At 40.9% G+C, this 13,640-nt stretch overlaps 3 protein-coding genes across 7 annotated transcripts in view; 1 reads left to right on the top strand and 2 right to left on the bottom strand.

Annotated features, from left to right (window-relative positions):
* plce1 (phospholipase C, epsilon 1) overlaps positions 1–3,047 on the top strand; it is a 74,776-nt gene extending 71,729 nt beyond the window's left edge. For all 5 annotated transcript variants that reach the window (XM_055894227.1, XM_055894060.1, XM_055894305.1 and 2 more), the window contains one exon: positions 309–3,047. The gene's annotated coding sequence lies outside the window, so the exon portion shown is untranslated. The remainder of the gene's footprint in view (positions 1–308) is intronic.
* A 1,653-nt stretch (positions 3,048–4,700) lies between these two features.
* On the bottom strand, positions 4,701–13,630 carry LOC129857258 (nucleolar complex protein 3 homolog). Its single transcript, XM_055925739.1, has 9 exons — positions 13,622–13,630; positions 12,821–13,040; positions 12,494–12,614; positions 11,145–11,308; positions 10,874–10,942; positions 10,463–10,593; positions 10,051–10,291; positions 9,108–9,283; positions 4,701–6,866 (listed from the first exon to the last, which is right to left on the bottom strand). The coding sequence occupies exons 1-9, from the start codon at positions 13,628–13,630 to the stop codon at positions 6,846–6,848; spliced, it is 1,152 nt and encodes a 383-aa protein (XP_055781714.1). The 3' UTR covers positions 4,701–6,845.
* Positions 12,956–13,640, bottom strand: part of LOC129831265 (TBC1 domain family member 12-like) — a 20,468-nt gene continuing 19,783 nt past the window's right edge. The window contains exon 15 of the mRNA XM_055894621.1: positions 12,956–13,026. The gene's annotated coding sequence lies outside the window, so the exon portion shown is untranslated. The remainder of the gene's footprint in view (positions 13,027–13,640) is intronic.

Here is a 13,640-nt window from a genome sequence, read left to right as displayed (position 1 = left end):
TGCGAGTGTAGTATTCTACCCCGGAATGCAATAACACTAGCACCACTCCATAACATGTCTAAAGAATCTATTTCTCTCTGCAGTGTTTTGCATCTTGGCTACAATGTGCTTTATTTCAAAACTGTTTGTGTGTTATTACATCTACAGATACACAGTAATACTGTATGTTTGCGTGGACAATGACATGGGCAATTGCGTATTGCATCATGCATCTGAAGTCTTTTCTACTATACACAGAGTGTATGTCTGTGTAGTCCTGTTGTCCATGTCTTCTCTCTAACCCCTGACTTCCGTCTCTCCCTTCGCAGGGTCTCTCTCTGTAGGACTCAAGGCCTGGGTGATGGAGGGCCGGGCTGAGGCAGAGAGGCTCCTCCTGGGGGGTGGGGCCCACACTGGCTATGTGACCCCTTCTACTTGGTCCCTCCCTCTGCTGAGGAACTGGAAGATCCACAAATGAAGCTAGGTCCCCTCCACCACCCTAGAGAGCACCTGTGTTCCTGAACACACCATGATGAGTTGAGTTACTCCCTCCCATGAGTGAAGAGCTTCCCCCAGAAAGTCCCACCCTGACTGACTGGTTGATTTGGAATGGCGGCTCCAAGTGAAGGAAGACCTCGTCATCTACAGGGTCGTTAGCCGTCCCCCCTCTACCTGGGTCGTATTCATTAGGGTACGCTGTAGCGGAATATTTTGCAACGGAAAATTAAACAAATGTTTCTTACTGGACAAGTTTAGGTAGTCCCTCTGGTTTTCAGTTTTCTTCCGTTTGATGCCCAATGAATACACCCTTAAAGTGACGCCCAGGGACGAGGTAGCAATGTTGAGGGGACAGATACTGGATGTAGCAGCCAGCCTAACCCGGTTCAGCCTGGTTTCTTTGAGAATGAATACCCACAGCTGAGTCATGCCTTTACTGTAGGCTGGTGTTGAATGGCTGCATTGAATCCAGACAGCGTATGTAGTTGTGGTGCGGGAGGCAGCTATAACTGCGGCTCGCAGCCTTTCTCCTGCTAAGAATGAGGACATTGTGAATGTGGCCAACAAGCTGGCTTGTTGTATGATTCCCTTTGTGCCCCAGTTTTCACAGTACTGTAATTTCTAACACATAGTTGTGTATTTGAAGATGTTCAGTGTTTTGCACGTGGTTGTTTTGCTGTTACGCTCAGTACTTGCTCTCTCTACTTTGAGAGTGAGTCATTGTATGATATGAAGTTGAGGTCACCTTGAATGGATTTCCACCTAAATGTGATTTTGGGTTTCAAATTCAAACTTTTCATCAGGTCAAAGTTGAGAACCACCATCACCTCTTGAATGTCAAACGCATGAGAGCTTTTCGAATCCCCAGATATAATTCTTTTCGTAAAACATAAAAATCTCAAGTGTAGTTTGAATGTAATGTTATTGATTTCTTTCTATTGGAGCACACATAACTAGCATAACAAGGTCAGTACAGGGTTTTAGAGTTTTCTGATATTGTTCCCAATTTATTGATTGGCATATTGATTGCAGACCCTCAGCATTATCTAGTAACATTTGTTTGAATTGTTTGTTGATGAAATTGATTAAAGTAGTAAACTGTAGTCGACTAATGGCGCTCGTCAATCTGGATTGCTGAAGCGTTAGATTGCGAGATCGAAATTGAAACGTCCTTTCGCTAACACTTGAACGTTGCCTTTTTAAATTTCAGTCACGCTGATCTTCCGCGATACGGATTGACTAGAACCCTCAAGTGTTTTAACCTATGTCCATTTCAATCAGTTGTCAGAAACTTTGTTTAATTGGGGCCATGTTGTTTCCGTCCTTTGTTTGGACTGTGGATCACTGTGTGTGAGACATGTATAACAAAGTCATTATTTGTAGTTTTTCATGTTTTAAACTATGAAGGTTTGGCATTTTCTAATTCATTCTTTATGTTGTACTTTGTGTGTGTATCTTGTCTTGTTGGTACTGCCCAGATGTCCACTTCCTCAGGGCATTACAGATCTAGATACATATTTCAGCCTCTCCCCTGGGTCCATACAATCTCACAGCAGGCAAAAGGATGGGCTTTTATGCAGCCTCTGTATGAGATCTGTAGATGATACAGTACTTAAATGTCCAATATCAACAAATTAGCAACCAATCAACTACAACTTTTCACCATGACAATATTATGGAAAAAGTATCAACAGACTGCATTATAACTATAATTTTTTACCGAGGTTTTTCTTTTGGTATGTTTTGTCACCCAAGGGACCTTTTTATTTTGAAAAAAGATATTGTTTTAATTTGACTTGGTTGACTATGGACGCTGGCTCTTCATTCAGTTTTGAGTAATCGAATCCAAACAGTAATTTGACCTTATGAGGATTGTAATGCCGATGACATTTGGCTGACAATGTAATAGCAAACTACCATCTCTTCCCTGTTTGCTTTTGAAGGGGTCAAATTTCTTTCTCTGAACATTTAGACCCGAGTTGTAATATAACATGAATATTGTTGTCGAGATGTTTGTATATTATATTTATTTGATTGTGTATCCCTGGTTGGTTCTTTCCTTTATTAGTTTGTGTACAAAGCTCTTATCGAGTTTTTCCTGCAAGTAGAAAAAATATTTGAATTGTCTTAATTTATTTGAATGTGTAGAGGAAAAATGCTTTCACTGCTGTGACTAACTTTATATTTGTAATTGAAATATGTACTTTTAACATGGAGGCTTTAATATATAGCTAGTATTAGTCATTCTGCTGCACACTGTTTGTGTGCTTAATGCTTTTCATGTAATGTTTATTAACGTTAATGCTGAACATTTAACGTTTGTCAAGTTGTGTCAAGCGCATACCGTTATGGTAAATTTGATTTCAGCGACTTAACAATTCTGCATATCAGAGTTGAATTATGGAAGACATTTCCACATTGATGTTTTTAGCTCTTGGAGTCTCTCCCCCATGATGAATGTCATAGTAACGTGTTCACTTCATGTGATGTGACCGTCAGTGGACTACTGTCTTAATTACTTGGACTATTAATTGTTCTATATTATGACCACAATAAATACATTAGTCATATTTCATGTTTGGATTACTTGGTCTAGTAAAAGGCATAAACTGACGCACACCCCCAAAATGTTTTGTAGAGGAGCTGATTATTGGAGAGTAAACTATAAAGTTGTACACTATGCTCCCAAACATTTTAGTGGGTATAGCAACCTACTGTGCTGTCAAAGTATTCACACCTTGACTTTTACATTTGGTTACAGCCTGAATTTATAATTGATTATTTTGTCACTTGCCTACACACAATACCCCATAATGTCAAAATGGAATGTTGTTTTTTCCCAACATTTTTACAAATAAAATGAAACGTTTAAATGTATTGTGTTAAGTATTCAACCCCTTAAGTTCAAGAGTAAACAATTTCTTAAGTCACAAGTTGCATGGACTCTGTGTGCAATAGTGTTTAACATGAGTTTTGAATGACTACCTCATCTCTACTCAACACGTACAATTATCTGTAAAGTCCCTCAGTTGAGCAGTGAATTTCAACCACAAAGGCCAAGGAGGTTTACTAATGCCTCAATGGGCACCTATTGGTAGATGGGTAAAAGACATTGAATATCCCATTGCGCATGATGAAGTTATTCATTGCTTTGGATGGTGTATCAATACACCCAGTCACTACAAAGATACAGGCATACTTCCTAACTCAGTTGCCGGAGAGGAAGGAAACCACTCGGGGATTTCACCATGAGGCCAATGGTGAGTTTAATGGATGGCTGTGATGGCAGAACACTGAGGATGCATCAACATTGTAGTTACTCCACAATACTAACCTAATTGACAGTGACACGTCTGTACAGAATACAAATATTCCAAAACATGCATCCTGTTTGCAACAAGGCACTAAAGTAATACTGCAAAAAAATGTGGCAAAGCAATTTCTCTTGAATAAAGTAATGTTGCAGCCACCGCATAGTGGTGGCTGCATCATGTTATGGGTATGCTTATAATCGTTAAGGACTGGAGTTTTTCAGGAAGAAAAATGAACAGAATGGAGCTAAGCAAGGGCAAAATCCTACAGGAAAATTTGGTTCAGTCTGCTTTCCACCAGACACTGGGAGATGAATTTACCTTTCAGCAGGACAATAACCTAAAACGAGGTCAAATCTACTGGAGTTCATTACCAAGAAGACAGTGAATGTTCTGGAGTGGCCAAGTTAGTTGACTTAAATCTATGGCAATAATTAAAAATGGTTGTCTAGCAATGATCAACAACCAATTGAGTTAAGAATTTTGAAAATTATAAATGGGTAAATATTGTACAATCTAGGTGTTAAAAGCTCTTAGAGACAGACTCAGAGCTGTTATCGCTGCCAAAGGTGATTCTAACGTGTATTGACTCAAGGGTGTGAATACATCTGCATTTCATTTTCAATACATTTGCTAATATTTCTAAAAACGTGTTTTCACTTTGTCATTATGGGGTATTGTGTGTAGATGGGTGAGAAGAAAACAAATATTTAATCCATTTTGAATACAGGCTGTAACACAAAATATGGAATAAGTCGAGGGCTATGAATACTTTCTGAATGCACTATAACCATGTTTGGGAGCATAATTAGTGTGCAACTTTCTTTCTGTGAATACATTACTCTATGAGATTGAGGTTTATAAAGGGGTGTACAGGACTGTAGGGAAATGAGTAATCAATGGGGCAGGTGGTTTAACGCAACATTACTTTAATGTTCTTCGACACTTAACTGTCAAATGTTTTTTGTATATTCTCAGGTGTCAAAAATGTCTGAACATCAGCAAAGAGAATGATTAAAAAGCAATGTCAAACAGAAACCAGTTTATGGTTGATTGTTATTTTACAGTCCATTTAGATCAAATACAGGCAAAAGAAGAGAGGGGGTTTCTGGTTGGGTGTGAAGTGTTATGTGCTGAAATCCATCGATGTAGGATCCTTTTCCTCCGTTGAGAGAACACGATCAATCTGCTGCTTCAATTTATCATCCAACAGGGCTTCGCCTATCGTGAAATAATCCTGGGACAGACAATGCAGAGGTAGGAGACAGACAACTCACTTAAAGGAAATTTCTGCATCATACCGGGATGATTTCTGTATTTTGAAAGTTACATATCTTGAAAACTTGATTGCTGACAAGCAAAACATTTTGGGACTATATGTCACGAATCCCGCTTCCTGAGTTTGTTTTTGCCCGTGTTCTGTCCTGGAGTGTTTTTTCCGGTGTCCTGGAACGCACCCTGTATCTCTGAGTACCTGCACCTGTATCCCATCAGCTATCTGCACACCTGGTCCTGATCATCACCCCTCCACTTCATAAGCGCTGACCTGACATCCATTCCCTGCTGGATCGTTAGTCATGAACAGTATGTTGTGCCAGTGTATCAGCCTCCAGTTTGAGAGAGTTTGTTTTGTTGTTTTGTACGTCTTGCTTGCCTTGAACTCACCTCCGTTTTTTCTGTCTACAGTCATTCACCCGGAACACTCATCTCATCCCTACCTGGTCGTCGGTGACTTCAGTTACTTCCTTGGATCTGCCTATTCACTCCCATCAACTCACCTCCGCTGCCCGCTCCGCCACTTGGATTTTTCTATCACTACATTCAAACTTGCAAATAAATACTCACCTTCGTCTTACTCTCCTTGTCCTGGTCTGCTTCTGGGTTCAACTTTAGAAGAAGCGTGACACTATATCAACAATGGACTAACGAAACAGTTTTTGGGTGGAGTATTCCTTTAAGTGTGTCCTAATAACATTGTGGAATATATATATATTTTTTCACCTTTATTTAACTAGGTAGGCCAGTTGAGAACAAGTTCTCATTTACAACTGCGACCTGCGAGAGTTACACATGGGATAAACAAACATACAGTCAATAACACAATAGAAAAATCTATGTACAGTGTGTGCAAATGTAGGGTTGGGAGGTAATAAATAGGCCATGGAGGTGAAATAATTACAATTTATCATTAACACTGGAGTGATAGATGTGCAGATGATGATGTGCAAGTGGAGATACTGGGGTGCAAAAGAGCAAGAGGATAAATAACAATATGGCGATGAGGTTGTTGGGTGTGCTACAGGTTGTGTACAGTGATCGGTAAGCTGCTCTTTCCCGATAGGTCAGATCCTAGAGGGAGAAAAGCCATTAGCCAATCATATGAGATGATGTCAATAGTACTTGGATGTAAATGGTAGAGGATTTGTATTACCCACCCCTGATTGGATAAGATGTTGGAGAACATTCAACAAGTCATCAAAGATCTCCAGGTTAATTAAATGAGCAAACGTTCAGAGAAGAAAGGTTGCCGGGTACCAGTTAAAACAAATGAATGGAAGTATACTGTATATGGAGGCAGTCTAGTGCCTAAAATCAGGGGTTAAATAACTGGAAAAAATAAATACAAATAGTTTCCTGATATTTCTTATATCTCTCAGTTAGAGGACAGAAACTTCAGAACAAACTTCCTTTAGAAGCTGTTTATCCATGTACGACGTTGAAGTTGTTATTCAATTAGTTTCTATGGGCGAATAGGCCAAATTCAATGTTTCATCAAATATGATACATGGATAAACATACCTTAAGGGGTCCTAAAATTCAAAATCAAATAGCTAAATGATCCTTGGTATGAGCATCGTAAAACAATTCCATATGTTAGCCTAGTAGAACCCCTCCTCCCCTTAACGATCAAACACAGGTAGACAGGCAGACTGGTGCTTGGGCTACTGACCTTTGCATCCTAGACAGATTCTTCTTTTTGTCTTTGTAGTTCATCAACTTCATTTTGGGAGCTGTGTCGTCTGTGTCTTTCTTCACCTCTACTTCCTTTATCCTCAGCTAGAGGAGAACCTTCAGCATCTGTAGGGTAAAGTGAACCAGACGCATTTCGATAAGAGACATGTCGTCAAAAAGTCTTCAAACTCAACGTTTTGCCGGTAAATAGTACCTCAGGTCTGACGTCGTAGTTCCTGCTCTTGACCAGTCCAGAGATCACTTTGACTGTCCCTAGTGATGCCTGGCCCTGTTTGTCCTGTTTCAACAGCTTCTTGACAGCTTCACAGCACATATCAGACACGTGCACAATAAGAAACTCAGTCAGTACAGTCAAGAGACCCCTAATCCCCTAATCACTCGTGGACAGAAGCATGTAACATAAAATGGTAGTAGCGTCTGTCAACAGACTGTGGGATGCAACAACTAATGAGGAACTTTGTTCCGGGTCAGCTGCTTTTCCGTCACTGATCATTTTTGACAAATCACGATTTCGCAGTTGGTTGTATCTTTCGAATATCGGATGGGAAGGGGACATTTGGCCTATGTACTTGCAAAGAGTTTCTGTTTAGCGGGTGGAGACTTCATAAGTCGCGTTAGTACCTTTCTCTTAACATCTCCCGCCAGAACTTAAATGAGCATCTGAGGCAATTATGCAAGATTTCAGTTCTGGGTTACCGAGATTAACACAACCCTAATACAGACAAGAAAAAACCATCCCCAACACATCACAAGATAAAATCATATCCCTATTCAATTTCATAGGTAGTACCCCATTACCCTTGTACACGTATACGAGTTGAAAATGGCAGATTTTGCCACTAATAAACATATAAATTGGACCGAAGTGGCTGTAGAGTAACATGCTATACATGACGCCACAGCTCTGTACGGATTTTGATTGACAGCTGTTCTGAACTTGAGCACCGCACGTGACAGGAAGTTTCCCCCATCCGTCCTGGGAATTGTGAAACCTTTGCAATTTTTTTTGTTGTCTCAATGAGTTAATGCTTTAAAATAAGATGACTCTGTATTTTGAGCGATAAGACGTTGAGGATTATAATAAAGACCTCTTTGATGTCATACAAGCAACCTAAACACCCGTGAGTCCAAATGTGCACGTCACATTTCCATATCATAAACCTCATGTCATATACAATATTAACGTCCATGATCACTGTTTGATGGACAATTATAAGATGACATGGCGTCATACCCTAGGTGGTCCTGGACAGAAGGAGCCTATATGTTTGTTTAGTGTGAAGAAAACGCACCTGGGCACACCAACCTGAATGCACTCATGACTTCTTTCTATGTGCACCACAATTACCATCTGTTTCTCTGAATTGCCTTGTGAAAGCATAGCACTGTCAGAAAGGTATTTTATAACTTAGCTAGTCATGTTGGCAATACAAGCTTTCAAATCATGCCCACCTGACCCAGACTGAGAGTTATAACAGACCGTTAACGTGACAAAAACATAATGATTCAAGAAGCCTGAACAGATATAATATTTGAGTAAAACAATCATTTCAAACCTTGATTACATTTAGGTACATTGTCTTGCGTAGGGTGCCGTCTTTCAGATGGGACGTTAAAATGGGTGTCCTGACTCTCTGTGCTCATTCAAAATTCCATGGCGCTTATTGTAAGAGTAGGGGTTTTCACCCCGGTGTCATGGCTAAATTCCCAACCTGGCCACATTCCATCATGGCCGCCTAATCACCCACCTCATTCCTAATTGGAAGATATCACTCCCCACCTCTCCACCTGATAGCTGATGTGTGGTGAGAGTTCTGGCACAAAAAAGGCCGCTGTGCATGACTGAGTTGGGTGCAGCTCATTGATGGGGGATGAGGTGAGTTTCCCCCTACCTCAGTTGGTAGAAAAGTGCTATATAAATCCAATCAATTATCATCAATTATTATTATACGATCACGTCTCTCTATTATGCGTGAGAATACTTGGGAACAGATTTCCAAAATGTAAATCACTTGGAGCTGATTTCCTTGTGTTTTACAGTCTTTTATGCCAAACAAAATTTCAACAAAAAACATTTTCTTAATTTTTGCTCAGAAAACATGGGGGGCCAACTTACACCACCCGTGGGCCAGGTGGGGAACCCTGATATAGTCCAATTTAGCCCTATCAATGTAGTCAAATTTCCACAAGTGTAAAGGGTTAACTAAAGCTACAACTCCATATAGCTACCTCCATGTCTCTGCATAACCACACTGTATAATGTTATAGTGAATGTCATGCAACAAGATTTTTGAATGTCCTAATATGGGGTTCTGGGGACCCATCCAACCCTTACTCCAGACTCACCCTCTTGATGGGGTCGTTCATCAAAGGCACTACCATGATGATGATGTTGTTGTGGAAGTTGAAGTGTGGCAGGGCCACCAGCAGCTCACAGATGCAGCGGATGGCCACCTCAGCCAGGCCCTTAAAGGACTGCAGAGACAGCGCCTCGCTGCGCTTTCTCTTCTTCTGCTTCCAGTCTACAGGGCAGGGCGTTCCCACAGCAAATCGTTACAACCAACAGCAGCCAGTCATTAATATCAACCAGTCATAACAAGCACAACAATAAGTCACAACAAGTCATTAATATCAACCAGTCACAACAAGTCATTAATATCAGCCAGTCACAATATGTCATTAATATCAACCAGTCACAATATGTCATTAATATCAACCAGTCACAATACGTCATTAATATCAACCAGTCACAATAAGTCATTAATATCAACCAGTCACAACAAGTCATTAATATCAACCAGTCACAACAAGTCATTAATATCAACCAGTCACAACAAGTCATTAATATCAACCAGTCACAACAAGTCATTAATATCAACCAGTCATCAATATCAACCAGTCATAACAAGCCATTAATATCAACCAGTTACAACAAGTCATTAATATCAACCAGTCATCAATATCAACCAGTCATAACAAGCCATTAATATCAACCAGTTACAACAAGTCATTAATATCAACCAGTCATCAATATCAACCAGTCATAACAAGCCATTAATATCAACCAGTCACAACAAGTCATTAATATCAACAAGTCATCAATATCAACCAGTCATAACAAGTCATCAATATCAACCAGTCATAACAAGTCATTAATACCAACCAGTCATAACAAGTCATTAATACCAACCAGTCATAACAAGTCATTAATACCAACCAGTCATAACAAGTCATTAATATCAATAGATAAAAAGAAAAGTAGGTTTGGCGTGAGAGTGTGTCCATGTACCTTTGACTGCCTGCTCCAGGTAGAACTTGTACTGGCTCACCAAGCCGTCCTCAAACTCCCTCAACTGCTGTGTCTCTTTCTTCACTTTTAAGGCTTTCTCTGTCTCTGTCAGGGGTCTTATCCTGTATGAGGGGACGATGTCCTTGAAGACCTCCATCAGAGAGACCATGACCAGCTTTCTGACGGCCATGTAGGGGTCGGTCTCCATCAACATCGATCGCAGCTCTTGCAGCTTCTTGATCTGAACACAGACAGACAGTGATTCCATACAGAAACCATCAAGGAGAACCAAACAAAACATTTCCCAAGTCCCCTTCTATCTGCTATGAGATTATTGGTATATGTGACATAAGATAATACTTTAAATGTTGCTATGGGGACAAGGAAGTAACAGTAGCCCGAGCAGCCTTACGTTGATGGTGGGTTCTGAGAGGATGTCTGATCCTAGACTGGCAATGCGTAGCATCCTGTCTGTCAGCTTCTGTGTGTGGAGTTTTAGCTGCTCCTGAGGGGTCAGGGCCGGCCCGGTCACAGCCTCATCCTCTGTGGACACACATCAGGGCTGATTTCATTACGCCTTGCAACGGAAACCGTTCTAGCGTTTGAGAACCAAAACGGAAGCAAACAAAACGGGGCAAGACCTCTCTGAATTTGTCCAATAAAAACGTTCATTTCTGTTTGCCGTGAAACATTTCTGTTCTAACAGAAATGACGTAATGAATACACCCCAGCAACATCAGAGAGAAGCACCTTCTCTACTGACCAGGACTGGGCTACCAATAGTTGGTCTAACAACACATTCTACACATAGAGGATGGCTGACTCAAGCCAAGGGGTTCATAGGCTCCAAGCCAGTCCACATCTGCTTCCTCCTCAGATTTTTGGGGTTCAACTGAAAGAGACAAAACCATAAAACCAATTTGGATCAACAGAGTTGTAAATTCTAAAACGTTTTAACAATATTTACAATTGAGTCATTGGGCAGACACTCTTATCCAGAGCGACTTACAGTTAGTACAATATGAATTTGGTAGAAATTGACATTTCCAGATGAAGATGTACAAGGGAAACACACATTTGAATCATGATCCTACCAGGTTTCTCCATGCTCTGAGGGAAGAGGCCTCTGATCTTGTCTTTGATTGGCAGGAAGTGAATGACCTCCTTCTCTTCTGTTAGCTGCATCTTTCTGGGCATCTTCTCATAACTCTCTGGCCCCTGCTGCTCCCCCTTGTGCTTTTTGGCATGCACTGGACCACTGTAGGTATTCAAGTAGAAACAAGTAAGGTTACGTGAGAAGATAAGTTACAGACACGTTGCTATGGTAACTGTCAAAGTAATGGAAACTCTCCAATAAATGGGGCATACAAAGTATATTGAAAGCAGGTGCTTCCACACAGGTGTAGTTCCTGAGTTAATTAAGCAATTAACATCCCATCATGCTTGGAGGTGGACACGGTTATTCGAATATCAGAACGGACGTTAGTATTCGATTACTTGGGAGAGTATCCATTTAAATTAAAATATCTATGTGACATTGCTACATAGAATACAAGGATAGACCATTACATTTCAAATGTTAATAAGAACAACGGGACTTTTTATGAGCGAGCCCCTTAGAAAAAGACAACAACAGGCTGATGTTTCGTATGAATGGAGTTGTTGTAGACAAGGATGCCTCAAAATAGCTTTGCCTCTTTAGCTAGCTAGTTTACTAGCTTCTTTACCACGATATGATGCAGTCAAGACAGACACCACCAGATGGTATGATAGATAACCTATTGCACAAGTTGGTCTCTCTCTCCATTGAAGTTTCCCCCCCAAAAATGTTTTACTTTCAAACATATTTAGACAATCCGGATATCCAAAAACCTCATGTTTAGGGACATGTATAAAAATGCTGGGCAGGCCATTATTTTGGATACCATGGCTATGTTCTCATAGGATGTCAAAGTCCCTATCCACAGGGTACGAGTGGTTGATGAGCATGAAAACGATATAAACCACACGCCATGGCGGCCTCAGTCACCAGATCTCAACTCAATTGAACACTTATGGGAGATTCTGGAGCGGCGCCTGAGACAGCGTTTTCCTCCACCATCAACAAAACAGCAAATTATAGAATTTCTCATGGAAGAAAGGTGTCGCATCCCTCCAATAGAGTTCCAGACACTTGTAGAATCTATGCCAAGGTGCATTGAGGCTGTTCTGGCTTGTGGTGGCCCAACGCCCTGTTAAGACACTATGTTGGTGTTTCCTTTATTTTGGCAGTTACCTATAGCCATACATTTCAACATGTGTGCACTTTGCTATGCTCTACTTGTTGTTGGGATGTACATGAAATGAATAGAGAGATGGTACAGCACACCATAACACTACAAAGAAATCCTAACAGTCTAAATACAGTATGGACTGTGTCATTTCCCCCATCGTTTGTCATTACCTCAATGACGGGTCTCTGGTGAGGAAGGAGGCTTTCTGAGCCATGGCTTTAATCTGCTCCAGGCCATCTTCATCCATCATGTCAATTGGCAGGTACTCCACAAACTCCTCCTCTTCATCCTCTGGAACAGACGCCAGACAGGTACATGTATTTAACGCCACCAAACAGGACTCACACATACAAAATGTGATGATGATAACTTTACATAAATTAGGGAATTATTTCAGTGCCATAGTGTGGAAGAGATGCCGAGTGCATCTTGAGTGCTAGATGTGTACTACTGTATGAATGGGTTGTCATGCTGCACACACCTGGCCTCTTCTTCACCTGGCCTCTTCTTGTAGCGCTCCAGGCAGAGGGGGGACTTCAAGGCGGCATCTTTAATAGCTGCCAGGAGCTTCTTCTGCTCCTTGCGGTGTTTCTTGTCGGTGCTCTCCTTCTTGAACTGACGGTTCTTCAGCTTGTAGTCAAGCTTCACGTTGCTCGTCTTCAGCGGCCTGCGAAAGCTCGACTTCCTCTTTTTTGCTCTTTGGCTGTTGATGACAAAAGGTCGTCAGTGCTTTGTTTTCAAAAGAACAACTTGGGTGATGAATTGGGATTGAATAGTCACTCGCTACAGTAGTGTGTTGTGAAATCTGTTGTGAAAATATTGTAATGTTTTTCAAATTGTATAACTGCTTTGGTTTTGCTGGACCCCATGAAGAGTTACCATGCACCTGCAGCTAATGGGGATCCATAATAAATACAGTAGCTGAATGTATGGCAGCAGATAGCCTAGTGGGCAGAGCATTGGGCCAGTAGATGAAATGTTGCTAGTTCTAATCCCCGTTGCCGACAAGGTAAAAATCTGTCGTTCTGCCCCTGAACAAGGCAGTTAACCCATTGTTCCCAGGCCGTCATTGTAAATAAGAATTTGTTCTTAACTGACTTGTCTAGTTAAATAAAACAAAAATGTCTAACAACGATTTCGGATTATTAGTATAATGGTGAGTAATATTACATCAGTAGACAAAATGTTCAGTGAAAATTAAAGCCATTGACTGCTGAGAAACTGCACATCCATCTGCTTAGCTACTAGTAAAGATTGGAAAGTTATCTAGCGATCCATCTATAACAAGAGGCACTTACCGGAGCCATCGTAAAGGAC

This window comes from Salvelinus fontinalis, chromosome 1 (assembly GCF_029448725.1).
Source record: "Salvelinus fontinalis isolate EN_2023a chromosome 1, ASM2944872v1, whole genome shotgun sequence".
NCBI lineage: Eukaryota > Metazoa > Chordata > Actinopteri > Salmoniformes > Salmonidae > Salvelinus > Salvelinus fontinalis.
This window is presented reverse-complemented; position numbering and strand designations above follow the sequence as displayed.

Excerpts from the sequence above, each read along its gene's own strand:
- LOC129857258 (XM_055925739.1), bottom strand. Across the intron at positions 10,292-10,462 it reads TCTCAGAACCCACCATCAAC|ATCAAGAAGCTGCAAGAGCT; the intron begins GTAAGGCTGCTC and ends GTCTGTGTTCAG. Across the intron at positions 9,284-10,050 it reads CCTGGAGCAGGCAGTCAAAG|ACTGGAAGCAGAAGAAGAGA; the intron begins GTACATGGACAC and ends CCTGCCCTGTAG.